Raw genomic sequence first — 27,968 nt, 5'->3', positions numbered from 1 at the left:
ACCGAGCCCGCGCCGACTGGCCCAATGGGAGCGTGTAGCTCCGGGCCCCGCCCACGATGGGGGCGGAGCGGGAGCGCGCAGGCGCACGGGGCGGCCGGGCGGGCCGGCTGGCTGGGAAGATGGCGGCGGGAGCCCTGGCTGCCGCCGCGGAGCGGGCCCGGGGTGTCCGGGGAGCACGGACCAGGGCCGGGGCCGGGCCATGAGCGCGCCGCCCTCGCGTCCCCGAGCCGCGGAGCCCGCCCGCGCACCTCGCCATGGCGCGGCTCGCGGACTACTTCGTGCTGGTGGCGTTCGGGCCGCACCCGCGCGGTGAGTGCCGGGCCCGCGGCCGAGGGCTGAGGGCGGAGGGCCGGAGCCCGGAGACCGGGAAGGGTCAGCCGGGGCGGCAGGACAGGCGCTCCGGGGCAGTCGCGGGGACATGTGAGGCGGGCGGGCCGCGGCCGCCGGGCCAGCACGAGGGTCGTCCGGAGCACCTGCCGGGCTGGGGTCGGGGGTCGGGGAGGGGCGGCCACTCTGAGGACAGCAGGGCCGTGCGACACGGCGAGCCGAACCTGCCCATCACACTCAGGACAGAACCGGGTCAGGCAGAGCTTTGGCGTGGGCCTGGGAGGTGGGAGGGCCCCGAGAAGGCTCGGCCTCCCGGCTCCCAGTTGGGTGGGATGGGCCCTCTCTGCCTTGGCCGACTGCCGGGTAGCTCTGCCTCTAGGGGCACGGATATTTCGCTTGCAAGCCCCTCCTTTGACCCCCGGTGCCTCTGGTCTGGAGCCTCCGCCCTGCCCGTGTGGGATGTCTCTGGTCCAGGGGGGATGCAGAAGAGGGGTGGGATTTAAGGACCACTTCAGGAGGAAATGTGAGGTGGAGAGAGAGAAGAGCATTCCTGGCAGAGGGCCTGCGGTCCTCATGCCTGACGCCAAGCCCTGGGTGGGGGATCATTGTGGTGACTGGTGCCGATGTCCAGGAGGTCCATGTCTAGGGGTAGCGCCTGTGTCTGAGAGCCCTTCAGCCCAGGGGTAGCAGAAAAGAGAGCCTGACAATGACATCAGCAGCAGTCGTGGAGACAGTGGGCTGGGGAGTGCTCTCCGTGTGCCAGGCCCTGCACAGCCCTGTGTGTGATCTCATTTCTTCCTCCCAACAGCCCACCAAGGGTTCCTTGCCCTCTCCCTCGTGCATAGAGTGGAGTCGGGCAGAGAGGCTGGTTGCCTGGTCTGAGCCCCCACAGAGGCTAAGCCACCACCAAGCTGTGGGCTCAAATCCCAACTGCAGGGGGGCAGTACATGTCCTTGGGGGATGCCTCTGGGGTCAGGCTGGGGCTTAACCTCGAGACTGAAGGTGGGGTTGAGCCCCCAATCTGTGCTGCTGCTTGTCAGCCCAGTTGCCACTGTCATCACCCGGAACCCAGACTTTCTCTCCTCTTTGCCTTTCTTGCTGAGACTCTACCTGCTGGACCCTGCACGCTCCAGACCCTCCTCCGTGCCCCTGTAGGACTCGCTCCTCTTCTCTGTCCAAGGGTTCATCCCCTGACACCCTCAGTGATGAGCGTGTCTTCCTCCCGAGAGGGAGGTTTTGCAGCAAGAACCAGTCATCTTTGTGTCCCAGTCTGCACGTGGCAGGCTCACTGTCAGTGTTGTAGAGGCCCACAGAGGGAGAACTGTCTGTTCCAAGGTGCACGTCGGGGCAGTGAGGAGGCCATGCCACCTGGAACAGAGGGAGGCATGGGATCCAGGGGAACAAGGTTGGCTGAGGGGCTGCCCCAGCATGAGGGGCCCTGGGCTGGAGCTGCATGAACAGAGTGGGCTTGGAGGCTGACAATGCTGAGGGTGGTGTGGGAAGGGTCTGGGGAGGGAGAGACCACAGGCAGAGGCCAGGTGGTAGCAACAGGGGTGGGGAGTTGAGGGTGAATTAGGGAGGTGGGAGGTGGTATGAGTGGGCTCCATGGCAAGCTGGCTGTGACACTCGGGGTGGGCACCCCTGGCATTTGTGGTCTCTGATAAAGACAGGAGAGAAGGCTGGAGTCCATAATGCCTGCTTACCCTGAGTGTCCACTGCAGTAGGGGTGTGGGCCATGGAGGCCCCTCACCACTGCCTTCCAGGGCTGGAGCTGGTCAGTTGCTGGCTGGCCACCCAGCTTCAGGGCCTCTGTGGGCAGGACTCATCCATCCCTGTGAGAAATAAGCCCACGGTCAGGACCCTGGCCATAGTGCTGAGGTCAGAGCCCGGTGGAGGGGGAAGCCTGAAGCAGAGGAGCACTACATGGGGGGTCAGTGGTCCCTGCTTTGCCACTTGATAGCTCTTGACCTTGGGCCAGTCTTCCAGCTCTCTGCACCTCAGCTTTTTCATGTGGACTTGGAATGAGTCACACAGACCTCCCAGGCTGCCATGAGCATGAGGTGGACACAAATGTGGAGCTGCTCACAGGGGAGGCTGCAGGACGTAGTGGGCGTCTTACTAATGATGAGCAGCGGGTGTGTGGACACCCGTAGGCACTGCTGCTGGAGGGGAGGACCCGTGCGCTGGCAGGCCGAGGACATCAGGACAGGGATGCAGGGTCTTCTGGGTTCAGTGGAGGGGTGGGCGAGGGGGATATCTGTCCTTGGCCTAGGTCTGGACATCCTGTCTGGAGCTGGTGGACGCAGGGTCTGGGTACAGGAGCCCTGCCTGAGGGAGCATCTGGTTTGTGTGTGTGTGTGTGTGTGTGTTTTAAGATTTTATTTATTTATTTGAGAGAGAGAGTGAGAGCACAAGAAAGGGGAGCGGGAGAGGGAGAAGCAAACTCCCTGCTGAGCAGGGAGCCCGATGTGGGACTCGATCCCGGGACTCCAGGATCATGACATGAGCCGAAGGCAGTCGCTTAACCAACTGAGCCACCCAGGCGCCCGGGAGCATCTGGTTTTATGGTTACCATCTGGCAGACCTCTCCAGGCAGGAGCATGGGGAGGGGGCTGAATGGGACCCCAACTTTCAGAGAGCAGACGCCTCCCCTGGTGAGTGGGAGGAGCTCCTTCACTCGGGACATGGGGTTAGCACCTCTGTACCCCGGGCCCAGCTCTGGGGATGCTGTGGGGGCCAGTCAGATCACACCTGCCTAGCTTCTGGGCTGGGAGGGCCCTGGCAGTGGTCAGTTGATTGAACACAGCATGGCCAGTGCCAGGGTGTGTCTTTGGGAGCAGGAGATACACTTGACCTGACCAGGCAGCTGGGTGCATGTCTACCACGGAGGAGGACCCCTCCTGGTGCACCCCCTCCCCATGCCCAGCCCCACCCCTAGCATTTGAGAAGAAGACCTCCTGTCCCATGGCCTGGCCTCTCTCAGATCTGACTGTGCTGAGCGGGCCACATTCCTGGGCCCCATCTTCTCTCCCCACCCATGTTCCTGCCCTCTGGAGCAGGTTGGGGCTGTTTGGAATGGCCTCAGCTGGCTTCCAGCCCCCACCCTGGGAGCCGGTCTGGTCTGCCTGGGGGAAGGTTGGGGAGGACCACTGGAGAGGCGGCAGCCCCTCTGCACACATCCTGTTGCTGTGGCTGCTGGGACGCCCTGGGTGTGGAGGTTGGGTGGGTGGAGCAGCAGGAAGGTCCCGTCCTTCCTTCACTCTCTTCCTATCGCTGAGCTTGTCCCAGGGCGTCTGCACTGGGGTGTGTGGAGGAACGGGAGGGGCAGGCAGAGGAGGCTGCCATCCTCCCTTGCCTCTGCTCACAGTGCATGCTGGCCTGGGCTGGCCCTCCAGGCGTCGGAGCCTGGCACTGGTGACGGCCACTGCCAGCAGATGACAGAACGCGTGCTCTGTGTTCTCTCGCCCTGTGTTCAGGCCTACAGCCCACACAGGGCTGGCTGTGGGGACATGGTTGCAAGAGGAAGTGCTTGTCTGCCTGTGTGTCTCAGGGGACTTTGGTGCCCTTCCTCCTAAGGCCTCTCAAAGAGTCCCACCCTGGGACACATGATTGGTGCTGGTTAGATTAGTTCTACCACTGTGGGGTGATAGGGTGCCCTTCCTCCTCCGAGGTGGGGGAGGCTCTGGTGGGGCAGGGAGCTGAGCTGCTGCAGGTCACCTCCATGGCCACAAGGGCTCAAGTGGGTGGGGGACACTGGGAGACATGGCAGAGCCCTCACCTCCCCCAGGATGCAGGCCAGCAGCCAGGTTGCAGCCTGGCCCCTGCTAGCACAGAGCTGAGGTGTGGGCCAGGTTTCAGAGAGGGTTGGAAAGAGAGGAGGAGTCCGGGCCTCTCTGTGGTGTGCCCTTCCAGGGAGGGCTTGCCTGTCCTGGAGCACCCTGGGGCTCCAAAAGCTGCCCTGCACTTCTGATTAAGGAACCTGTTTGCTTGTGGGGTGTGAGTGGGCCTGGGTGTGGGAGGATGGCTGTGCAGCTGGCCCTGTGCATCCGGCAAGCCCTAATTAGGCTGCGTCTGTGCCGGGCACAGGTGCAGTGATGGATACAGAGGCGTAGTTTCTTGCTTATGGAGCTCCCATCTGGCCCAGCCAGCCAACAGGTGCACCAGCAACCACAGAGGAGTTTAGTGGAGGGAGGGAGGTCCTGGGGGTCCTGCTCTAGGCCCCAGGCTCAGGCAGGGTGCAGAGAGCTGCCTGGAGGAGGGGGCACTCTTTGGGCTGAGACCTGAAGGCCAAGTTTGGGACCATCATGGCCCAGAGAAGGAGCTGGGGGTTGTGGGGGGGATGCCTACTGGCATAGGCCGTGGGGGCAGTTGAAAGAAAGCCTCCAGTTGGTTCTTCAGAGGGCGGAACCCTGCAAGTGGGAGTTGATGTTTCACAGGCTAAATGGGGTGGGGAGGGTGGGTCGTGGACAATGGCCAGTTACGTTGTCTGCTTCCCTGTGGGGAGAGGCTGCTGAGAGCAGCCCTCCGAAGGCTGTCTGGCCTTGGGAGGGAGCCTGTGGGGCAGAGGCTACTGTCCCCGTCTGCATACACCCCCTCTTCCTTCCTCCGCCCGCTGCCTCGTGGCAAGAACTGGGTGAGCCCTGGGTGCTAGCCAGGCCCAGGCCCAGATGGTGGTTTGGGGCTGCGCACAAATCAGCCCTTGGGGGAGTGGGTGGGGAGGGAAGCCATGGCTCAGGGTGAGCTGGCCTGGGCCTGTTGAGGGTGGCCCTGGGGAGTGGGCCTGGGGGGACCCAAGGGGCTTTGTCTTAGTGGACCATGTGCGTGTGTGCATGCTTATGTGTAGATAGGTACGGTACCAACAGACACCTGTTCCTGTTCCCTGTCTCATCTGGTCTGTCTTTTCAGAGTCTCAGTGGTGGGAGGGGGTGGGGAACAGGAAACTGAGGTTTTGTGAGTCAGAGTCATGGCCCCTCCTCGCCCCACCGGCAGCAACCTGCCCGCCGCTGCCGACCTCCTTGGCATTGCCTCCATGGTCCTGGAGGGTGGGGGGTCTCCTGAGATTGTAGCTCAGCTCCTTTGCTGGCGCGTGGCTGGGGTCTCCTCACCAGTGCCCAGGCCCCTGGCTCTGTCCGAGGCTCCTGTGCACATTTAGGATGGACCAGGCTGGCTGGACGGGGGTGGGGGAGCTGTATCCAGCAGGTCCTCAGAGGCTGTGCCCCTTGGCTTTCTGGGCCTTGGGGCAGGCCCTTAGAGAGGCTTCATGCCCAATGCCCACTCCTTACCTATTCGCTCCTACTCTCCTACTGGAGTGGGCGGTGGTGTCGAAGCTGGTTCGAGCATAGGGTGGGGACATCTGTGCCCAGGGACCTGCCTGTCGTGTGTGGGAGGTGAAGGTAGGGAGGTCTGTCTTAGCTGCTTTACCCTGCTGCCGTGCTGGGTGGGAGCTGGAGGTAGAACAGAGACCTGTGTCCGTTCTCTGCTGGTCTTGTGAGGTGAGTGGTCCCCTGACAGGGCCCTCATCATGCCTCCTAATTTGGCTCTGGAGCGGGTGAGCAAGATGCAGGGGCCCCTGACTCCACCCATGTGGACCGGAGCTGGGAATAGTGCCCTAGGCATGGAGTGGGGGAAGCAGCCCTGGGCCTCCTGCCCGCATCCCTCCCTCTGGCCCAGGGGACCCGTGGGGGCTGCGCTCCGCGCCCCCGGTCTGTGCGGCTGTGCGCGGTGTTGTGTGCAGGCAGAGACAGCACAGGCCTTCAGTGCCCCTGACTGTGGCTGGATCCCCAGTGCCCAGGAGGGTGCTCCTTCAGTGGGTGTCCTGAGACCTGGTCTCTGTCCTTCCTGACAGCTACCACCTCTCTGGGCCCTGTGCCGGGCCTGTCTCTGAGGCCGTGGTACAGGGCAGTTTGGGCCTGGGGGTTCTCTCCCCTGGCACAGACAACAGGTGTGAGACCTCTGCCTCTCGAGTGGGCTCAGAGCTGGCAGGTGAGGTGAACCAGGGAGTGGGGTGCCCCCGTCCTCATGGCGCTCGCTGCCTGGTGGGAGCTGAGTGCCGAAGCTGGTGGTCGGCTATGGAACAGTCCAGAGCTGCTCTCCCCTTGGTGGACAGCTGGCTTGCTGGTGTGCGGCAGGCTGGAGGTGGGTTCTGCCCGGGGGTGTTGGCGTGTTGGGGAGGGGCACGGGAGGGGCACCAGGCCGGGGCTTCCGTGCTTTTGGTGCCTGGCCTAGCCGGAGGCTTTCAGGACTCCCTGTCCCATACCAGGGCTTCTCTCTGTGCCCTCTGGGGGCCCTGGGGTCCGTGGCTCCCTAGTGGCCACCCCTCATGAGACTATTTTTAGGGAAATGATAGGTCTGGGAGCTGAGGCTGGTCTGATGCTACACAAAGTCCAGGCTGGGTAGGAGGTTTCCATCTGAGACCCTTGAGGCTCCTGCCTGGGTGGGGGGTGTGGGTGGTGGGAGATGCCCTGACTACGTGCTTCTGTCCTCAGGGAGTGGGGAAGGCCAGGGCCATATCCTGCAACGCTTCCCAGAGAAGGACTGGGAGGACAACCCGTTCCCCCAGGGCATCGAGCTGGTGAGTGGGGGGGTGCTGAGGTGGGGGTGGGGGCAGGCCGGCACTGGTTTCCCCAGGACTGTGAGGAGCCTCTGCGGTGCCCAGCCCCCGATGGGCATAAGGAGATAGCTGAACTGTTGCAGAGGGTGGAGGGTGGGGGTCACGGGCTTGGCTGGCAGGGTACTTGGTGCCCACAGCACGTCATGTTGTCTGTCCCTTGTGATGGGGAGACCATGTCCTGCATCAGGGAGTTCTCTGGCCACAGTGAGACCAGAAGCTGTGACTTCCTTCTGGGGGGAAGGTTGGGGTCTAGGAGGTGAGATGCACCGAGGGTCGCAGAGTGAGGTGCTCCCTGCTACACTGGAACCTGGTGTCCATGCCCTGGAGGCAGACTTCTGAGGGCAGGGAGACAGAGGGAGCTAACTGCTGACCCCGCACCCCCCTTCCCTGCAGTTTTGCCAGCCCAGCGGGTGGCAGCTGTGTCCTGAGAGGAACCCACCAACCTTCTTCGTTGCCGTCCTCACCGACATCAACTCTGAGCGGCACTACTGCGCCTGCTTGACCTTCTGGGAGCCAGCAGAGCCCACACAGGTCATCTTGGGGGCTCTGGGGTACAGCCTGAGGGGGTTCTGGCTACGGCCGACTCCCTCTGCCTCTGTCCATGCATGTGTCTCCCTGTCTGTGGCAAGTCCTGGTGCCTCAACCCCACGGAGGCCTGAGTCCCGTCTGAGTCACCGGTGTCCTCCCCCTGGGCCTGTGGGACATGCCTGAGAGCGGGGCAGACGGGGCTTCTGTCCACAGGAAGTGGTGTGCGCCGAGGACGCCACTGAGCAGGAGGAGGAGGCGGACGAGGGTGGCCCAGCGCAACTGTCACCTGCGACCCCTGGCCCACCTGGCCAGCTGTTCGCGCCAAAGACCCTGGTGCTGGTGTCTCGACTGGACCACGCGGAGGTGTTCAGGGTGAGGCGGGCAGCCAGGGCTCAAGGCAGGATATGGGGTGCCCCCGCCGGTGGCGCCACCATTCCCCAGTTTGTGGTCCTTGCAGAACAGCCTGGGCCTCATTTACACCATCCATGTGGAGGGTCTGAACGTGGGCCTGGAGAATGTGATCGGAAACCTGCTCACGTGCATCATCCCCCTGGCTGGGGGCTCACAGGTGGGTCCTGGGGGCAGCTGCTGTCCGCCCATAGCCACGGCCCTCCCGGTGTCCCAGACCACGAGGGTGCGGCCTGTGGGCGCTCAGCGTCCAGCTGGGCTCAGCATGGCCCAGACCTTGGACACTCTCCTGCGTCTTGGGGCTGCCATCACCTGTATTCCCTTCTTGGCCCTGCCTGCTCACCTGTTTGTCCCATGTCTTGCCTGGCTCCCTACCTGGCACCCTTCAGGTTCTCTGTCCTCTTGTTCCTTGGGTGTGCCTGGCTCTGGATGTTGGTGTCGGCGTGTCTGTCTGCTCCCTGGTCAGTGCCCCCACGTGTAGGTGCGTCTAACTGTGTTTCTCTGCCTGTCTGTCCTGTGCAGCTGGACTCTGTTGAGGATGGAGTGGTACGGATTCTTTGTTTCTTCTGCCCACCCAGGCCCCACCTTGCCCCAGGTCAGAGGCCCTGAGTTTCCTCGGCAGCAGTGCTCAGGCCGGGAGGCCGGCCGTGGCCTTTCCCTCCTGTTGTGAGGCCTGTCTTGGCCGGTCTCGCCTCCGCTCCTGGAGCTCTGGGCAGAGACGGGTCTGGTCGGGGCAGCTGAACACTGGCCCCTCTCTTTCCACAGAGAACCATCTCTTTGGGGGCCGGTGACCGGCAGGTCATCCAGACCCCACTCGCCGACTCGCTGCCCATCAGCCGCTGCAGTGTCGCCCTGCTGTTCCGCCAGTTGGGTGAGCCCGGCCGCCCCAGCTGCGCGTGCCGCCCTCTCCCCCGCCGGGCCCGGGTCACAGGTGGGGTTCGTGCTCAGCTGGCCCTCCAAGCCTGTGCTTTTCCCTGCAGGCATCACCAACGTGCTGTCTTTGTTCTGCGCTGCACTCACGGAGCACAAGGTGCTCTTCCTGTCCCGGAGCTACCAGCGACTGTCAGATGCCTGCCGGGGCCTCCTGGCGTTGCTGTTTCCTCTCCGATACAGGTGCCCCTGCTGCCGCCCAGCCCCTCCTCCTGCCCCGCCCTCGGCCCCCCGCACTGAGCCCTCGCCCGTTGCAGCTTCACCTACGTGCCCATCCTGCCGGCGCAGCTCTTGGAGGTCCTCAGCACCCCCACGCCCTTCATCATCGGTGTCAACGCGGCCTTCCAGGCAGAGACCCAAGAGCTGGTGAGGGCTGTGGCCTGTGCCTGCCTCCCTGCTCCGGGCCACGCCGACTGGCCCGTGGCTCCCTGACCGCTTGCTCCCTTTGATCCATAGCTGGACGTGATCGTTGCTGATCTCGACGGAGGGACGGTGACGGTCCCTGAGTGTGTGCACATTCCCCCCCTGCCGGAGCCGCTGCAGAGTCAGACACACAGTGTGCTGAGCATGGTGAGGCGGGGCCAGGGGCTTCGGGGCAGCTGAGATGGGGTCACCTGGCAGCAAGGGGAGCCCCGGGCCCTGGGTGCGCGGCCATCCCTACTCCCCTCTGCTTCTGCAGGTCCTGGATCCAGAGCTGGAGTTAGCGGATCTTGCCTTCCCACCACCATCAACAAACGCTTCCTCCCTGAAGATGCAGGTGGGGGTCACTGCGGTCCCAGCGCAGGGGCCTGTGCTAACCCTGCGCCCTCTCCTTATGTCTGCAGCCACCCCTCTGGGCCAGTTGCAGGGGGCCGCATGGGGGGGGGTGAGTTTTTTAAGGGGTCTGTACGGGAGTGGTCGTCAGCACTGAGCCTCAGAGGAGTCGCTGTGGCTTAGTGTGAAAGAAGGTTGGAGGAGCAGGACGGGGCAGAGGCGCCTGGGAGGCCTAGCAGGGCATGGGTAGGTGTGTGTGTGTGCGTCGGGGTGGAGCCTGGGGCAGGTGGAGGGCTGCCATGTGCAGGGGCTGGGGCAGGCTTGTGGCCTCGCCCTCACCTGCACTCGCCTGCGCCTCAGGACAAGGAACTGCGTGCCGTCTTTCTGCGGCTCTTTGCTCAGCTCCTGCAGGGCTATCGCTGGTGTCTGCACATGGTCCGCATCCATCCCGAGCCTGTCATCCGCTTTCATAAGGTGGGCCACAGTCGGGCTAAGGGTGGAAGCGGGCAGGAAGTCAATGCTGAGGGGCTGACCCCCTTGTATGCCCCCAGGCAGCCTTCCTGGGCCAGCGTGGGCTGGTGGAGGATGATTTCCTGATGAAGGTGCTGGAGGGCATGGCCTTTGCAGGCTTCGTGTCAGAGCGTGGGGTCCCTTACCGTGCTACGGACCTGTTCGATGAGGTGACCCCCACCCCAGTTGGGAGGAGCCCCCGCCACCACTCCCTGCCTCGCCCAGCCTGCCTGACCCTGCCTCCTCCCCCAGCTGGTGGCCCATGAGGTGGCACGGATGCGGGCAGATGAGAACCACCCCCAGCGTGTCCTGCGTCATGTCAAAGAACTGGCAGAGCAGCTTTACAAGAATGTATGGCGGGTGACACAAGGGGGTGGACCAGCCTGGCCCGGTCACCGTGCCACCTGGCATGAGGGAGCTTGCCCACACTTATACGTGTCCCACCCAGGAGAATCCGTACCCCGCCGTGGCAATGCACAAGGTGCAGAGGCCGGGGGAGGCCAGTCACCTGCGGCGGGTGCCACGCCCCTTCCCCCGGCTGGATGACGGCATGGTGCAGTGGATCGTGGACCAGGCCACAGCCAAGATGCAGGGCGCACCCCCGGCCGTGAAGGCTGAGAGGAGGACCACCGTGCCCTCGGGGCCCCCCATGAGTGCGTAACGGGGAGGGGGCCAGGGAGCTCGGCCCAGGGTAGGCACGAGGTCAGAGATGAGTGCGTTTTCTTTTCCCCAGCTGCCATCTTGGAGCGGAGTGGTGGGCTCCATGGCAACAGCGCACGCCGGCTGGAGGTGGTTCGAAACTGTATCTCCTACGTGTTTGAGGGGAAGATGCTTGAGGCTAAGAAGGTGAGGGCAGCCGGGCGCAGGGAGCACCTGTGAAGGGTGCTGGACCCAGGGTTCGTTCACCTGCCAGGGGCATGAGGGGCAGGTGACACCAGGTGTCAGTCCCCTTCCTCAGTGCAGTTGGGCAGAGCCTGCGGAGGGGGGGGGGGCTCGCAGGAGGGCTTTACTTCGTCTTCCAGACATCGGAACCTGCAGGTTTCTGCTGCTGAGTTTCTTCTTCATCCTTCCTGACGGAAGTGCAGGCCCGCCCCAGTTGTGTGTGTTGGTCTCGCCCTCTGTGGTGCTCGAGAGCTCCTCTGGGTTTCACAGCAGCCAGATTGCGTCTCGGCTGCACGGTCTCCTCGGAGGGGCCTGCAGGGCTCCCAGTGGTTTTACGATGAAAAGCAGTAAGAGAACAAGCACACAGCCCTTTCTGTGGCCTGCCCGGTGCCCAGCCGGCCACCAGCTCTGCGTTAGACTTACGCTTTTTGGACACTGAGGCCCTGGCCAGCGGGGGGCTGCAGACATGGGAGCTGGTGCGTGCTGGGGCTCAGGGCCAAGGGGCTGCACCCTGGCTGTGGATGTGCAGCGTCTCCGTCTCTGTGGGGCAGTGAACTCGCAGAGTCTAGGCACACCCGACCTGGACCGCTTCCAGGTCTCCTCTATGCTTAGAGCCTGGGCTCTGGCCTCCCGGGGGCCGCTGCCCTCCCCTCCTGGGCTCTGTCCCTGTGCCTCCCCCCTCCTTCCAGGGCATGGCTGGATGCCCCCAGCCCCGTGTTCTCCTGTCCCCAGCTGCTGCCAGCTGTGCTGAGGGCCCTGAAGGGGCGCGCGGCACGCCGCTGCCTCACGCAAGAGCTGCACCTGCACGTGCAGCAGAACCGGGCAGTCCTGGACCACCAGCAGTTTGACTTCGTTGTCCGCATGATGAACTGCTGCCTGCAGGTGAGGCCGGGCCCCCACCCTGCTCCTGATGTGGATGCAAGGGTGGGGCAGGCAGGGGTTCCCCGGTCTACCCATGAGGATGCATCTTCTGGCAGTGCCGACAGCTGGGGAGATCCTGGTCTGGGGTGGGGGTGGCAGGGGGAGGACCTGAACCTCTGGGCGGCCCTTTGGGAGCCGGCGCAGACGGGGACAGTGGTGGGAGATGCTGCTCTGGCGGTGGGGCCGGTCAGGGCAGGTGGGCGTGTGGGCACGGTTCGGGCAGCTCACGGCTCTTGCAGGACTGCACCTCCCTGGACGAGCATGGCATCGCAGCGGCTCTGCTGCCCCTGGTCACGGCCTTCTGCCGGGTGAGTGCTGGGGTCGCCCCGGTGCCCTTCCCTCGCCCCCTCCTGCTGCACCTGGTGACCCCCCACCCTGGCCTCTGCAGAAGCTGAGCCCGGGAGTGACCCAGTTTGCATACAGCTGCGTGCAGGAGCACGTGGTGTGGAGTACCCCGCAGTTCTGGGAGGCCATGTTCTACGGGGACGTGCAGACCCACATCCGGGCCCTCTACCTAGAGCCCGCTGAGGACGGAGACCACGTGCAGGTGTGCGGGGACTCCCGGGCCTCGGGCCTCGGGCCTCAGGCCAGCCCAGCCCAGCCCCGTCCTGGCTCACCTTGGGCGCTGTGGCAGGTGGGGGAGCTGTCTGCACGGGAGGACGAGCGCTCTGCCCTGGATGTGGCCTCTGAGCAGCGGCGCCTGTGGCCAACCCTGAGCCGAGAGAAGCAGCAGGAGCTGGTGCAGAAGGAGGAGAGCACGGTGTTCAGCCAGGCCATCCACTACGCCAACCGCATGAGCTACCTGCTTCTGCCCCTGGACAGCAGCAAGAGCCGCCTCCTGCGGGAGCGCGCAGGGCTGGGCGACCTGGAGAGCGCCAGCAACAGCCTGGTCACCAGCAGGTGCGGCCGGGGCCTCGTGGGCCTTGGAGGGTGGGTGGGGCTCGGGTGGCCGGGCCTGTGCCCACGTGCCCCCTCCCTGGCCTAGCATGGCGGGCAGTGTGGCGGAGAGCTATGACACGGAGAGTGGCTTCGAGGATGCAGAGACCTGTGATGTGGCCGGGGCCGTGGTCCGCTTCATTAACCGCTTTGTGGACAAGGTCTGCACAGAGAGTGGGGTCACCAGCGACCACCTCAAGGGGCTGCATGTCATGGTGCCAGGTACGGGGGGCCTGGGTGTGGAAACGCTCTCCTGAGCCGGGCAGGCATGGGGGGCCCAGGGTATGAAAGCGACTGTCTCCCAGACATCGTCCAGATGCACATCGAGACTCTGGAGGCTGTGCACCGTGAGAGCAAGAGGCTGCCCCCCATCCAAAAGGTGAGCGGGGACCGGGCAGGGCTGCGGGGCCCCAGGGCCTGGGCGGTATCCGAGGTGCCATTCTTGTCCCTGAGCAGCCGAAACTGCTGCGGCCACGCCTGCTGCCCGATGAGGAGTGTGTGCTGGACGGCCTGCGCGTCTACCTGCTGCCAGATGGGCGTGAGGGGGGTGCGGGGGGCACCGGAGGGGGACCCGCACTGCTCCCGGCTGAGGGCGCCGTCTTCCTTACCACGTACCGGGTGATCTTCACGGGGATGCCCACCGACCCCCTGGGTGAGCCTTTGGACCCTTCGTCTGCCCCCGCCCTCCCTTCCCCACCGGGGTGCTTGGGGGGAATAGGACTTTCCCTCCTCAGGGGCACGGGGTCTCTGTGCAAGACAGGTCGTCGTCTGCCCCCCTCCCACCTGCCCGGGACCTCCATAGCTCTGGTACCCCGAGACTCTGTGACCCCCTGTCCTGCCCTCCCCCTGACTCTGCCCGGCCTGTGCTAAGTCGGGGAACAGGTGGTGGTGCGTTCCTTCCCGGTGGCCGCGCTGACCAAGGAGAAGCGCATCAGCGTGCAGACCCCCGTGGACCAGCTCCTGCAGGACGGGCTGCAGCTGCGCTCCTGCACATTCCAGGTCTGGCCAGGGGACGTGCTGGGCACGGGCGTGCTGGGGGGCTCTGGGGCCCCTGCGTCGTGGCTCTCACAGGCCCACAGGCTCTGAGCCCCCAGTCTCGTTCTCACGAGCTGCTGTTAGGCGGGACCTCACCTGTGGCGCCTGTGAGGTCTTGTCCACGCTCAAGCCGCCGTGCTGTAGCTCGGTGTCGTCGGCCTGTGTGACGTGCTGGCCTTTAGGGCTCCTGTGCTTGTTTGGGGGGACCCTGACCCTGGCATCCGTGTATCCCGCACAACTGAAAGTGACACAAACAAATGTGACAACTTGGTGACAACTGGCCACACACAGCATGACGAGTGGCCCCTGCACATGCCCGCTGTCCCTCAGGAGGACGCCCCTGCCAGGCTCCAGGGGGTCCCCAGCTTCTTGCCGGCGGCCTGCGTGCCTCTGTGGCCAGGGCCAGAGCCCAGGGCGCCCGGACGCTGAGGGCCTCTTGTCTGACACAGCTGCTGAAGATGGCCTTTGACGAGGAGGTGGGGTCCGACAGCGCCGAGCTCTTCCGCAAGCAGCTGCACAAGCTACGGTACCCGCCGGACATCAGGGGCACCTTCGCCTTCACCTTGGGTTCCGCCCACACACCCGGCCGGCCGCCCCGCACCACCAAGGACAAGGGCCCTTCCCTCAGGTGTGGCGCTGGGCCCCGGGGCCCCCGCCCCTCCCTGTGTGTGTGTACCCCCCGCGTCCATTTCCTTGCCTCTGCTGACCTACTCCCGCACCCCCTCCAGGACCCTGTCCCGGAATATCGTGAAGAACGCCAAGAAAACCCTCGGGCGACAGTACGTTACTCGGAAGAAGTACAACCCCCCCAGCTGGGAGCACCGGGGCCAGCCACCTCCTGAGGACCAGGAGGACGAGATCTCAGGTGGGTGGGGGCGCGGGAAGCCCCGGGGGTCTGGGTGAAGACCCCATGTGCAGGGCAGGGGGCCTGGGCTTTCTGTGGGTGACGTGCCCCGTGTTCCCCGCCCACCCCAGTGTTGGAGGAGCTGGAGCCCAGCACACTGACCCCGTCCTCGGCTCTGAAGCCCTCGGATCGCATGACCATGAGCAGCCTGGTGGAGCGGGCCTGCTGCCGGGACTACCAGCGTCTGGGGCTGGGCACGCTGAGCAGCAGCCTGAGCCGCGCCAAGTCCGAGCCCTTCCGAATCTCCCCGGTCAACCGCATGTACGCCATCTGCCGCAGGTGAGCAGCCGCCCCGGAGCCGCGCCCTGGCTCCCGGTCCGGTGGCACGCCTGGGGGGAGCGCGGCGGAGGCTGGGGGCGTGCCCTGCCCCCTGCGGCCTCAGCCGGACAAGTCTGACTCCTCGCAGCTACCCGGGGCTGCTGATCGTCCCCCAGAGCGTCCAGGACAACGCCCTGCAGCGCGTGTCCCGCTGCTACCGCCAGAACCGGTTCCCGGTGGTGTGCTGGCGCAGCGGGCGCTCCCGGGCGGTGCTGCTGCGCTCTGGCGGCCTGCACGGCAAGGGCGTCGTCGGCCTGTTCAAGGCCCAGAACGCGCCTTCCCCAGGTACCCGCGCCTGTCCCCGCGCGCGCCTGCGGCCCCCCCGCCCGTCCCCGCGCGCGCCCGCGGCACCCTCCCCCCCCCCCGGCCCGTCCCCGCGCGCCCCTGCGGCCCCCCCGCCCATCCCCGCGCGCCCCTGCGGCCCCCCCGCCCGTCCCCGCGCGCGCCCGCGGCACCCTCCCCCCCCCCCCCCCCGGCCCGTCCCCGCGCGCCCCTGCGGCCCCCCCCCCGCCCGTCCCCGCGCGCGCCTGCGCCCCGCACCGCCCCCTCGCCGCCCCCCTCCACCCCCGACCTGGCTCCAGCCCCTCCCCTCCCCCAGGCCAGTCCCAGGCAGACTCCGGCAGCCTGGAGCAGGAGAAGTACCTGCAGGCCGTGGTCAGCTCCATGCCCCGCTACGCGGATGCGTCCGGACGGAACACCCTCAGCGGCTTTTCCTCTGCCCACGTGGGCAGCCACGGTGAGGGGTGCTTGCAGGCGGGGGGTCTTCGGGGGTGCCGTGTTGGCATTTGTGGAAGGCAGGCCAGCGAGGGGGTGGAATGTGTGGGGTGTGGGATCACATAGGTATCCTGAAGCCCAGCTCTGATCGGTCCTGTCTCCTGCCTGGGCCGAGCTCCTTGACCCTCTCCTCTTCCCTGCCTGTAGCCTGCCTCCAGGTCCCTGGACACAGCTGACCCTTGAAACCCCCACCTGGGCCCCATCCCTCCTTTGTCCTGCGCGTCCCCGCACTTCCCACCACCCCTGCTGTCGCGGTGGCTGCCCTTTTGTCCTGTCCCTCCACTTTGTCAAGGCCATCTGACAGCTTGGGCTGCATCGTTCATCTGTCCTGGCTCCTTCAGTCTTGTCTGTACTGGTCTCCCCATCCCTGTCCCCACCACGGGCGCTCTCAACACCCGCTGGACCCACTGTGCCCACGTGGATCCAGGCCCTTAGGACCTGGCCCTGCTTTCTGTCCGGTGTGGCAGGGTCTCACTGTTGCAGGTGGCAGAGAAGGCACCAGGCCTGGGAGGTTGGGGCCATCGGTGGGCCCTGCCCCTCACCGTCGGGGCACTGGCGTGGGGGGGCCGCAGAGGGGCTTGGGGATGCGAGCGTGTGTGCTGCTGTCCGAGGGGTACGTGGCCGCTGTGGAGGGCTGGTCTGACCTCTTGGTGACAGGTGGGGACCTTTCTGGGGAGGTGAGCTGTCTTTGTGCTGGGTTCCTGGAGAGGCTTGCAGGCGGGAGAGGACACCGTGGGGGCCGTATTCTGTAAGTCGGGGGAGAGGCGGTATCAGAACGGGGGCGGCCTCGTCCTCCAGGGCCCTGGCTCCACGGCAGTCACTTCTCCTGCATCGCACTTAACCTCCCAACTGACCCCATTTGCTTTTCCCTGATCCCGTCCTCCCCCCATCTCATCCAGGTCTCCCATCACCCCTGCCTGACCCTGACCTTCCCTCTCCCCCCCCACCCCATCTCCGCCGTGTACCCCTGTCCTCTGCTACCCCTCTCTCCTTGCCCTGTCTCTCCCCAGCTGTTGCCGTCTCCCCCCCGCAAGCCCCCATCGCCCCCATGTCCCCCTCCCCCCTGCCTGGGTCCCCACGGATGCCCTGGTCCCGTCTGCCTCATCCTCTTGGTCTGGCTGATAGATTCTCAAGGGTTCGTCCTTGGACCTAGGACTCCAGCTGCTGTCCAGCCCATGCTGGCCGTCTGTGCTTGGGGCCTGGCGTCCAGGGGCCTCTGTCTGGGCTTAATCTGTGAGGCTCCCCTTGCTGGCCTGGGCCTGCCCCCCACCCCAGCCTGGTGTCCGCCTGGGAGGTGTGGGTGCCGTGACCGATGTGTACCCCACCTGGTTCAGAGTCGGTACGTGACACGCGGGGTCACTTGGCTGTGAGACGCACCTCAGGTGCTGGCTGGTGCAGACACCACACCAGGATCCCTTGTTGGTCAGGCCTTCCTCATTCCCCCCGTCCCTCCTCTCATGCTCGTCTGCATCTTTCTGTGCCGGTGCTCTAGGTCCTGGGTGCGCTGGGGTGCACGGGTGGGTTTTGGGGGCTGGTGGCACCACCAGTGGGTGGAGCCTCGTGGAAGCGTGCTCATGCTGCCTGATTCTTCCCGCCCTGCCCACTCCGCGGGGCCTCACAGTAGCCCTGCCACCCCTTCCTGGAGCGGCGGGGGCGTCTCCAGCACACACGAGGGCCTTCACCTCCCCGTCGAGGTCCACGGAGGCCCCACACCCCGCTTCTGCCTCTGCTTGGTGTTGCTCTGCACAACACACCCCCTGCTGTCTGCGCACCAGCCTCCGTCCCTGTTTAACCCGTAGGTCTGGGCTCATGTACAGGGGCAGCCGGTGTGCCCTTGTGGTCGCTTATGGGGGGCAGTCTTGGCACCCACCCATTCCCCTCTTGTTCCTCGTTCAAGGGGCTTTTGGTCTTCCAAACATCAGCGTCCATCATCAAGCATGTTTTACGGTCCCACCGTCGCAGAGAGGTTCTGAGTAGCGCCTGCAGGCGGCACCCTCCCCACAGGATTCTTTGTCCCCAGCGCCTGTGTCTTCCCTTAATGTGGCCTGGGTGTCCTTGGCTGTGCCCAGAACCCCCTGGTGCTGCCTCCCCGTGTCCCCCGAGTTCAGAGCAAGCCCCCCCATTGCCTGGGGGCATCTGGGGGCTCCGCCGTGTGTGGGTTTTAATTGAGACACACACGTCCTTGCTGCGAGTGATCGTGCGTCCTGCCTGCAGTGTGGCAGGCTGGTGTCGTGCTTGTCTGCGGCCGCTGCTGTGGCGGATAGGGACAGTGCCCTGCTGCCCTCTGCAGAGGTGGCTGAGCCAGGGCACTGGGGAGCTTCCTCCCCCAGGCTCCCTGGGCCTCCGGGCTCCCTGGACCTCTGGGCTCCCTGGGCCTCCAGGCCTGGCTGTGCCCGCCTGTAAGCCGGGGGCCTGGGCCTCTCAGGCAGGTGGCCTTACTCCGCCAGTGCTGCCCCTGGGGCTCAGGCCTGCCCGTGTCCATGGTTCCTGGCCAGGAGCTCCAGGCTCCAGGCTTCCTCTTCTTTGGGCTGTACCTGATGGCCCCCCCTGCTGGTGTGCACTGTGAGCAGCTCTGGGCAGTGCCCACGGGGGCTGAGGGTGCGGGGATGGGCTGTGGAGGAGGCGCTGGATGGAGATCCCAGGGTTCTTGCCTCTCTTCTACCTGCCACTGGCTCTCTGCTCCCTGGCCTGCCCCTGAGGGCTCAGAGGGCCTTGGTATTGCCCCCCGCTATCTGTGGGGCTCCTGAGGGGCTTGGTGGGAACCCAGCCCTATAGCTAGTCCCTTTGGACCACAGGCCCTCCATGCTGGGCACACCCTCGGGCCTGGGGTCAGGCCTGAGCCTTTTCTCTGCTGTGCCCCCAGTGCCCAGCCCCAGAGCCAGGGTCACCACGCTGTCCAACCCCATGGCGGCCTCGGCCTCCAGATGGACCGCTCCCCGAGGTACCGTACTGGCCACACAGGCTGGCCCCCCCCACCTGGTACTGATGACCCCTGTATGATTGAGCAGTCGTGGGCACTAACGTCCCCCCACATCTGGCACTAACAGCCCCGCGTGACAACCAGCATAACCCAGCCCTGCCCACAGCCCTGGGCACTAACAGCCTGAGGCCCCAAGTCCCGCCCCAGCCCTCCGACACTAACGCAGATGCAGGCCCAGCTGCGGTCCTGTTGGCCTCCCCTGCCTTGCCTGGGGAGCTCAGCACCAGGTTAAGTGGTGCCCCAGGCCTGGACAGATGCTCATGTTTTCTTTGTGCAGGTAAACTGGGCAGTGTCCGGGCCAGTGGGCGCAGTGGTGGGCTCGGCGCTGACGTGGGCTCCCGGCTAGCAGGCAGAGACATGCTGGGCCCGCCCCAGGCTAACGGGGCCCCCCCTGACCCAGGCTTTCTGCGGCCCCAGCGTGCAGCCCTCTACATCATTGGGGACAAAGCCCAGCTCAAGGTGACTGGGGTGGGGGCACAGGGCCAGGCGGGGGGGGTGGTGGCGGGGAAGGGGCCCAGGGCCTGGGCGCATCTCACCGCGGCTGGCCTTCTTCAGGGTGTGCGGCCAGACCCCCTGCAGCAGTGGGAGCTGGTGCCCATCGAGGTGTTCGAGGCACGGCAGGTGAAGGCCAGCTTTAAAAAGCTGCTGAAGGCATGTGTCCCGGGCTGCCCCTTCCCTGAGCCCAGCCCGGTCTCCTTTCTGCGCTCACTGGAGGACTCAGAGTGGCTGATTCAGGTCTATTAGCCCTACCCCCACTGCCGGGTTGGGGGTGGCCCCGAGGAGGCGTGCGGGGGCGGGGGGCCGTGGGAGTGCCTGCTTACCTAGAGCCAAGGGCAGATGGGGTCCTGGTTTGCTTGTCTGATGGCGTTGGGCCCCGGGAGGGGGTGGTAGACGCTTCCCAGCTGGATGGTAGTACCGTGTGGTGGAGGGAGGCTGGGGCCACCTGCTCTCTGTTGGGGGGGGGGTAGGACATCTGAAGGACAGGGTGTGGGCCTCGGGGGCCTGCATGGGTGCTGGGGGCCAAGGGCACTGGCTCTGGGAGGTGCTGAGGGGCTGCCCGTCCCTGCAGATCCACAAGCTGCTCCAGGTGTCCGTGCTGGTGGTGGAGCTCCTAGACTCGGGCTCCTCCGTCCTGGTGAGCCTGGAGGACGGCTGGGACATCACCACCCAGGTGCGTGGTGGGCCGCGGGGACAGCCCGGGCTGGGGCCTGCGGGCGCTGTGCTGACGGGCGGTGCTGGCAGGTGGTGTCTCTGGTTCAGCTGCTGTCCGACCCCTTCTACCGCACGCTGGAGGGCTTCCGTCTGCTGGTGGAGAAGGAGTGGCTCTCCTTCGGCCATCGCTTCAGCCACCGCGGGGCCCACACGCTGGCTGGGCAGGGCAGTGGCTTCACGCCCGTCTTCCTGCAGTTCCTGGACTGTGTGCACCAGGTAAGCAGGTGGCCACGGTGGGGGCTGTGCCTGCCGATTCCCGGCCCCTGACCCGTCACCCCACACAGGTCCACCTGCAGTTCCCCATGGAGTTCGAGTTCAGCCCCTTCTACCTCAAGTTCCTTGGCTACCACCACGCATCCCGCCGCTTCCGGACCTTTCTGCTCGACTCGGACTATGAGCGCATTGAGCTGGGTACGGGGCAGGGCTGGGCCTCAGGGCAGGGCGGGCTGGCCGGGGCTGGGCCTGGAGGGTGGCCGGGGCTCAGCACTACCCCTGCAGGGCTACTGTACGAGGAGAAGGGGGAGCGCAGGGGCGCGCAGGCGTGCAGGTCCGTGTGGGAGTACATGGACCGGCTGAGCAAGAGGACGCCCGTGTTCTACAACTACATGTACGCACCTGAGGACACGGAGGTGAGTCGGGGCCTGGTTGGGGCGGGCGGGCGCCTTCCCGCCCAGCTCCTCACGCCACCCCCACCCCCAGGTCCTGCGGCCCTACAGCAACGTGTCCAACCTGAAGGTGTGGGACTTCTACACCGAGGAGACGCTGGCCGAGGGCCCCCCCTACGACTGGGAGCTGGCCCAGGGGCCCCCTGAGCCTCCAGAGGAAGAGCGGCCTGACGGGGGTGCGCCCCAGAGCAGGCGCCGGGTGGTGTGGCCCTGTTACGACAGCCGCCCCCGAGCCCAGCCGGATGCCATCTCACGCCTGCTGGAGGTGAGCACCGAGGCGCCGTGGGCGCACACGGGTGCGCGCTTCGGTCCAGGGGCCCTGCCCCTCTCCCCACCCTGTGAGGCGCCTGCCAGCCTGGGGTGGCCGGCCCCGCCCCGCCCCGCGTCGTGTGTGCAGGCCGTGATGACCAAAGGCTGCTGGCCTGCACCCCTGGGTCCCACGAAGTGGCTTCTCTGTTCTGGGCACGTGTACGGTCGGCCCTCGGAGAAGACAGGGTTTTCCCAGGGACTGTTCCTGCCCTCTCCCAGACCGCCGCACCTGCTTCCCGGGTGCCCCTGGCTGTCAGCCAGCCACGGGCCCGTGGTGGCCCTGGGTCCAGCCTGCCCTGTGCCTCCGTCAGAGGGAGGTGGGCCTGTGGGCCTGGAAGCTGGGAGTTGCCGTTCTCGGGGGACACGGGTGTTCAGCCCCTGGAGTCAGGATCTGCCAGGGCAGAGAGCTGGCCTAGAGGAGGGCAGGGCAGCACCTGAGAGTCCCGCACGGGCCTCGGCTCCGGAACACCGGGGGTCTGCGTTCCCCTCCCAGCCCCCGGCCGTCTGGCTTTTGGGGGATATCTACGGCCTTGGGAGCTTGTTTCATTCTGGGGGAAGAGGGTGCTGATGCCGGCCCCTCGGGGAGGTGGGGAGGTGTAAACAGAGTTAATGTATGTCGACAGCGCAGCACTGGGCCTGGCCTAAAGGCACCCGTTACCCAGGGGTTGGGGGGACACGGGTGACCCATAAGCCGAGAGAGCAGAGGAGACCCTCTTTGTCTCTGGTGATTCTCACTGTCTTGGAGTCTGACGTGAATTGTGCCGCTCAGCTTCCTCACAGCGTCGCGTCATCGTGGGGCCTTGTCATTCTGACCGGTCTGCGTCTTTGTTGAAGCTGAGTTTCTCGCACTCAGCATGTGGTTGGTTTTACCCAATCTGACGGTTTCTTTCATTGGAGTTTTTAGTACCTTCACACTTAGTTATTGACATGGTTGGGTTGGAGTCCAGCTTTTTTTTAAGCAATCTGCACGCCCACCGTGGCGCTTGAACTCAGACCCCGAGATGAGGAGTCGCACGCTGCACCCCCGGAGCTCCCGGGCGCCCCTGAAGTCCAGCCTTTTGCTGTTTGTTGACTGTTTGTCGTATTTAGTTTTTGCTCCTTTCCTCCTTTTCTGTTTTTCCCTCCTAACAACTGAGCGTTCCGCTGCATTTACCTCGAGCTGCACACCCTCGTGCTCGTCTCAGCGGCGGCCAGGGACGGCGGTCCCGCGCCAGCGCCCGCCCGCTCACCTCACGTGTCCTACCCGTGACGGAAGCACGCAGCACGGACTGTGTGTGTTAAACAGTCAGCTTTGCTTGGAAGACTTTAGAAAACGAGGAGGACGCCTCCTCTGCTTGCTGTTTCTAGTGATCCTCACTCCTCCCTTTCTCTTCGGCCTGAAGAACTTCCAGCGTTTCTCGTGATGCAGGTCGGCCAGTGACGGATTCCCTCAGCTGTTATTCACCCAAAAATGTCTTTGTGGTGCCTTTACTTATTTTGAAGGTTCCCGGCATACTTCATTTTTTCCACCGTGCTGTGTTTTCATGGGTGCTCAGTGCTTTTACTTGGCATCGCTGAGGAGGTGGTTTGGAAACACGTCAGGGTTCCACCAGCCGGGACGCTTGCCGGCCCCCCCTTCCCGTGGCGTGCCTCTGCCCCGGGGGCGGCTTCCGTGCTGTCCACGCCGCACAGCAGCACGGACGGTGGCTGTGCTCCGGCGTGGCCGTACTCGCCGGGGATCAGGCGTCCACGTCGGGGGGCTCTGCCTTGCCATTGTCTGCTCGGTGCTTTGATCTCGGAGGCAGCTTCGTGCGTTTCTGGCCAAGGGAGACATCGCGGAACTGCAGACAGACCCGTGGCAGCCGCGGTATCGGTTTGCTGCGGCTTTGTGTCTGGTCCCCCCCAGAGGGCCCTGAAAACACAGTGGCTTCTGGCTGGGCCTGTTGTGCCCTTTTGTTTTATTTTTGGTTTTATTTATTTAAGTAATCTGTACACCCAACGCTGGGCTCGACGCACAACCCCAAAATCAAGTCGCACACTCCACTGACTTCTCCAGCCAGGTCTCCCGTGTCTTCGTTTTTAATTTTTATTAAGATTTATTTATTAGAGAGAGAGAGAGTGCAAGCAGGGGAAGGGCAGAGGGGGAGAGAGAATCTGAAGCAGACTCCGCACTGAGCACAGAATCCGACCCGGGGCTCCATCCCATGACCCTGAGATCGTGACCTGAGCCCAAACCACGAGTCAGACGCTCAACAGACTGCATTGAGCGCAGGCGCCCCTGCCTTTATTTTTTAAAGGGTGTTTTCTGGGCGCCTGGGGGGGCTCAGTCAGTAAAGCGTCTGCCTTGAGCTCAGGTCAGGATCCCAGGGTCCTGGGACTGGGCCCCGGGTCGGGCTCCCTGCTCAGCGGGGAGTCTGCTTCTCCCTCCCTCTGCTGCTCCCCCCTGCCTGTGCTCTCTCGCTCTCTCTGTCAAAGTGTTTAAAAAAAATAAAGGGTGTTTTCTGTGGATATAGAATTCTAGGTTGACAGCTTTTTACACTCAGCAGTTTAAAGATGTCATTGCATGGTTTTCTGGCATGCATTGTTTTTTTTTTTAAGATTTTAATTATGTATTTGAGAGAGAGAGAGAGCATAAGAGGGGAGAGGGTCGGAGGGAGAGGCAGGCTTCCTGCTGAGCTGGGAGCCTGATGCAGGGCTCAATGCTGGGACCCTGCAATCACGACCTGAGCTGAAGGCAGACACCCAACCAACTGAGCCACCCAGACACCTGCATTGTTTCTGATTAAAAGTTGGTGCTTTTCCTTATCTTTGTAAACTGCATGTAATGTCGCCCTTTCTTTCTCTGACTACCTTTAAGATTCTCTCTTCATCTTTGGTTTCAGCAATTTGACCATCATGTGGGGTTTTAAAGTTTATTTAAGTAATCTCTACACCCAGCATAGGGCTTGAACTCATGACCCCCAAGATCAAGAGTTGCAAACTCTTCCAACTGAGCCAGCTAGGCGCCCCTTATGTGGGTTTTTTTTGTTCCTCCTGCTTAGAGCTTTTTCAGCTTCTTAGATTTATGGGATGATAGTTTTCATCAAATTTAATGCAATTTAGGCCATAATTTTTTAAACTTTTGTTTTTAAAGACTTTATTTATTTGACAGAGAGAGACACAGCGAGAGAGGGAACACAAGCAGGGGGAGGGGGAGAGGGAGAAGCAGGCTTCCTGCGGAGCAGGGAGTCCGATGCGGGGCTCGATCCCAGGACCCTGGGATCATGACCTGAGCCGAAGGCAGTCGCTTAACAACTGAGGCACCCAGGCACCCCATAGGCCATAATTTCTTTAAAAAGTTTTTTCTGCACAATCTCTCTCCCTCCTTTCCTCTGGGACTTGATTGTCCCATTGGTCCCTGAGGCATATTTGTTTCTTCTTTGCAGTTCATCTTGGATGATTTCTATGATCCTACCTTCAAGTTCACTGCTCTTTTCTTTATTATGTTTAATATCCTCTTAAGCCTGTCTAATGAATTTTTCATTTTATTTTATTTTTTTATTTTTTAAAGATTTTATTTATTTATTTGAGAGAGAGAGAATGAGAGAGAGCACATGAGAGGGGTTAGGGTCAGAGTGGAGAAGCAGACTCCCTGCTGAGGAGGGAGGCCCGGTGCAGGACTCGATCCCGGGACTCCAGGATCATGACCTGAGCCGAATTCGGGCAGTCGCTTAACCAACTGAGCCACCCAGGAGCCCTGAATTTTTCATTTTAGATATTGTATTTTTCAGCCCTAGAATTTCCATTTGCATTTTTTAAATATAGTTTCCATGCTCTGTAGAGATTTCTTGTCTGCTTGACCATTATGTCTTTTTCTTTACATCTTAAACATATTTATAACAACTGTTCTGAATTTCTCGTATGCCAATTCCAATACCTGTTTCTTTTTTGGATCTATTTCTTTTAACATCTGCCTTAAGTATGGCTCTCATTTTCCTACTTTTCTGTTTGTCTAGTAATTTTTTTAATAATCGACATTGTGGATTCTGCATTGTTGAGGATCAGAATTGTGTTGTCTTCCTTTAAGGAGTTTTGGATTTTATCCTTGCACTCAGTTAAAGAACGTGTGGCTCAGCTTGGTCTTCTCAAGGGTCGTCCTTCGGCTTTGCTAGGGCACTTCTAGAGAAGGCTTTATCCTAGGGTTAGAGGAGCCCGACTCCGACATGGCCTCTCCAGGGCTTCAGCGAGGTACCTCCACTCCGTTTGGAATTCCTGCGTCTTCCTGCATTGGGTACCCTCCAGAATTTGGATTTAGCTCACAGTGTCTTGGTAGCTGCTCTCTGCCAGGCTGGTGACATCTTGCCTGGCCCATGGCGGTCTACTTTGGCCAAGGACTCGAGCCAGCCTCTGCATCTCTAGAGCTCTCGTATGCCCTCTCCTGTGCCACCCTGTGGATCCATGCGTGTCAGCATCCCCGAGCTCCACACCTCTGCCCAGCGCTCCTCTTGTTAGTTTGCACAACTAATTTTTGTTCTCTCCAGGTAATTGTTTTTGCCCATCCCCTGCCCTCACCCACTTCCGTGCTCCCGTAATACAGGTCAGACCTTTCCGTCACTTCAACTTCCTGTGTTCCGTAATTCTGTCTTAACGTATTTCGGTCTGGGCATTTTCTTCTGAATGATCTTAGTTTTCCATTCCTCCCCCAGGAGCTGCAGCGGCTGGAGGCAGAGCTGGGGCGACCCGCTGAGCGCTGGAAGGACACCTGGGACCGGGTGAAGGCGGCACAGCGCCTCGAGGGCCGGCCAGACGGACGTGTGAGCGGGCGTGGGTGCGGGTGGCCAGGGCGAGCTTGCGGTCAAGAAGGGTGGCGGCCACCGGCCCTGACACAGGCCCCCCTCCTGCTCCCAGGGCACCCCCAGCTCCCTGCTGGCGTCCAGCGTGCCCCACCACCGCCGCTCGCTAGGTGTGTACCTGCAGGAGGGGCCTGTGGGCTCCACCCTGAGCCTCAGCCTGGACAGCGACCAGAGCAGCGGCTCAACGGCGTCCAGTTCCCGCCAGGCAGCCCGCCGCAGCACCAGCACCTTGTACAGCCAGTTCCAGACCGCCGAGAGTGAGAACAGGTGTGAGGACGCCTCCGCCTTTGCCGTGGGATCCTCGGAGCTGGGGGACTGGGTGTGGGGCGGTTCTCAGGTTGGGGGCCGGTGTTCGGGGGACTTCTGGCCGTTTCTTAGGCGGAAGGATTTGTGAGGGAGGCCGTGATGCCATAATGGTGGCCTAGGCATAAGCTGACAGTGTGAGAAGCAGGAGGGCTCTTCTGGAAGGGGTTTGGGACGTAGAACCAGGAGTAGAGGGACAGCAGCTGTGGGGTACCCGTGAGGGCAGGCCAGGCACCAGGTGAGCTTGGGGCCTGGCAGGCTGGAGAGGGGCCATCTTGCCACGGTCACCTCCCCGGACCCGCCTGCTGCATGTTCCTCGTCCGAGGGCACCTGCCCTGCACGTGCTCTGCTTCCCAGAGACCCTGAGACCCTGGTGCTAGACCCTCTCTCGTGTCCTGTCCTGCGAGGGGCAAGGGGCGAGGGATGGGGACTCTCCTTTCTTTCCTAAGAACAGCCCCAGGGCAGCTTCATGAGCCCCTGGCCAGTCTAGCCTTCGAGTCCAGCCTGGGTCTGTTTGAGGGCAGGGCTCAGCTGGCTCGGTGGGTAGGGGTGGCCCTGACGGCCGGCCTGGTCCTGCCGTGCATGCAGGTCATACGAGGGCACCCTGTACAAGAAGGGGGCCTTCATGAAGCCCTGGAAGGCCCGCTGGTTCGTGCTGGACAAGACCAAGCACCAGGTGAGTGGTCGGGGGGCTGGGGGGGGGGGGTTAGGAGCTGGCGGGGGGGAGCGCTGCCCTGACTTCCTGCCCCCCCCCCCCCGGACCCCTCAGCTGCGCTACTATGACCACCGTGTGGACACGGAATGCAAGGGTGTCATCGACCTGGCAGAAGTGGAGGCCGTGGCCCCCGGCACTCCCACCTTGGGTGCCCCCAAGACCGTGGACGAGAAGGCCTTCTTTGATGTGAGCTGTGGCCGGGGCCCAGGGACGGCAGGGCAGGGGGCTCTGTGGGGTGGGACCGTGGAGTCAGCGACCGGCCGTCCCCAGGTGAAGACGACGCGTCGCGTTTACAACTTCTGTGCCCAGGACGTGCCCTCAGCCCAGCAGTGGGTGGACCAGATCCAGAGCTGCCTGTCAGACGCCTGAGCCCAGCTCTGCTCCGGCTGCCGCACGTCCCGTCGTTAGAGACCACTAGGGGTGGGCAGGGCCCCCCGGCCATGTTTACAGCCCCCACCCTCGACAGTATTGAGGTCCCGCCCCCTAAACTTAGGTGTACAGCCCCTGCGAGCTCCCCCCCCGCCCACCCCCGCCCGCCCGGCCGGCTGTAACTTATTCTGCAGTTATGGGTGAGCGCCGGCCGGGAGGCGGCCATGGTACAGCCCTCGCGGTGGGCCTGTAAATAGACCCCCCCCCCCCCGGTCAGCGTGTGGTGCCAGCTGGCCGGCCACAGGCAGCCTGTTCCTAGAACCAGAGTCTATAAAGAGAGAACTAACAACACGCACATGCCTGTGTCTCCTCGGCCCGTCCAGAACCCCCGCCAGCCACTCTGTGGGGCCCACGTCCGCTGTGGGGGGCGAGCTCTGGTGCCCGGGGTGGGGGGAGGCAGCTTCATCAGGCCCTCGCTTGGTGCCCAGCCACCCTCAGGGGTGGTCTTGGGGCTGGCACCCCCCCCCCCACCGCACCCCCAAGCAGCCCCTGGACAGAAGGTGGCCGTCTGCAGGTGTGCTCTGAAGAGGGCAGATGGGGCCAGACTGTCCGGAGGATGGTCCCAGGTCAGAGGAGACTAGATGGGACGGAATCTGGGAGGGAGATGCTGATGAGGGCGGGCTCCCTGAGGGGCCGGGGGTCCTGGGAAGTTTGCTCCAAATGCCTGCCCCTCCCCTTTTCCTGGGATCTTGCCTCAGGGCCTGACCG

General features: G+C 63.6%; 1 protein-coding gene across 6 annotated transcripts; it reads left to right on the top strand.

Moving 5' to 3' along the window:
* Window positions 1-92: 92 nt before the first annotated feature.
* Window positions 93-27,551, top strand: SBF1 (SET binding factor 1). Of its 6 annotated transcripts, none has more exons than XM_078076813.1 (42): window positions 94-309; window positions 6,813-6,898; window positions 7,331-7,468; window positions 7,679-7,837; window positions 7,923-8,033; window positions 8,396-8,419; window positions 8,639-8,744; window positions 8,854-8,986; window positions 9,061-9,169; window positions 9,260-9,373; window positions 9,483-9,560; window positions 9,917-10,030; window positions 10,108-10,236; window positions 10,319-10,417; window positions 10,515-10,719; window positions 10,800-10,912; window positions 11,681-11,830; window positions 12,109-12,177; window positions 12,258-12,416; window positions 12,504-12,769; window positions 12,855-13,027; window positions 13,111-13,184; window positions 13,262-13,457; window positions 13,677-13,804; window positions 14,290-14,468; window positions 14,569-14,705; window positions 14,816-15,023; window positions 15,151-15,347; window positions 15,661-15,798; window positions 18,700-18,777; window positions 19,094-19,275; window positions 19,372-19,551; window positions 19,886-19,987; window positions 20,059-20,244; window positions 20,313-20,439; window positions 20,527-20,657; window positions 20,728-20,958; window positions 25,667-25,774; window positions 25,869-26,080; window positions 26,705-26,792; window positions 26,886-27,017; window positions 27,141-27,551. In XM_078076813.1, exons 1-42 carry the CDS (start codon window positions 255-257, stop codon window positions 27,198-27,200), a joined length of 5,664 nt encoding a protein of 1,887 aa, XP_077932939.1. In that variant the 5' UTR covers window positions 94-254; the 3' UTR covers window positions 27,201-27,551. The 6 variants fall into 6 exon arrangements, 5 of the variants coding, with proteins under 5 accessions (XP_077932939.1, XP_077932937.1, XP_077932938.1 ...); XM_078076811.1 differs by having other exon boundaries at window positions 27,102-27,551; XR_013449412.1 differs by lacking the exon at window positions 27,141-27,551 and having other exon boundaries at window positions 93-309; window positions 25,880-26,080; window positions 26,886-26,934.
* The last annotated feature ends 417 nt before the right edge of the window (window positions 27,552-27,968 follow it).

The sequence above is a fragment of the Halichoerus grypus genome, chromosome 6, assembly GCF_964656455.1.
Source record: "Halichoerus grypus chromosome 6, mHalGry1.hap1.1, whole genome shotgun sequence".
Taxonomy (NCBI): Eukaryota; Metazoa; Chordata; class Mammalia; order Carnivora; family Phocidae; genus Halichoerus; species Halichoerus grypus.
Note: the sequence above shows the minus strand (reverse complement) of the source record. Positions and strands in the feature narration are given on the sequence as shown.

Excerpts from the sequence above, each read along its gene's own strand:
- SBF1 (XM_078076811.1), top strand. The coding sequence starts at position 255 with ATGGCGCGGCTCGCGGACTACTTCGTGCTGGTGGCGTTCGGGCCGCAC. Across the intron at positions 310-6,812 it reads GTTCGGGCCGCACCCGCGCG|GGAGTGGGGAAGGCCAGGGC; the intron begins GTGAGTGCCGGG and ends TTCTGTCCTCAG. Across the intron at positions 10,720-10,799 it reads GCCCTCGGGGCCCCCCATGA|CTGCCATCTTGGAGCGGAGT; the intron begins GTGCGTAACGGG and ends TCTTTTCCCCAG.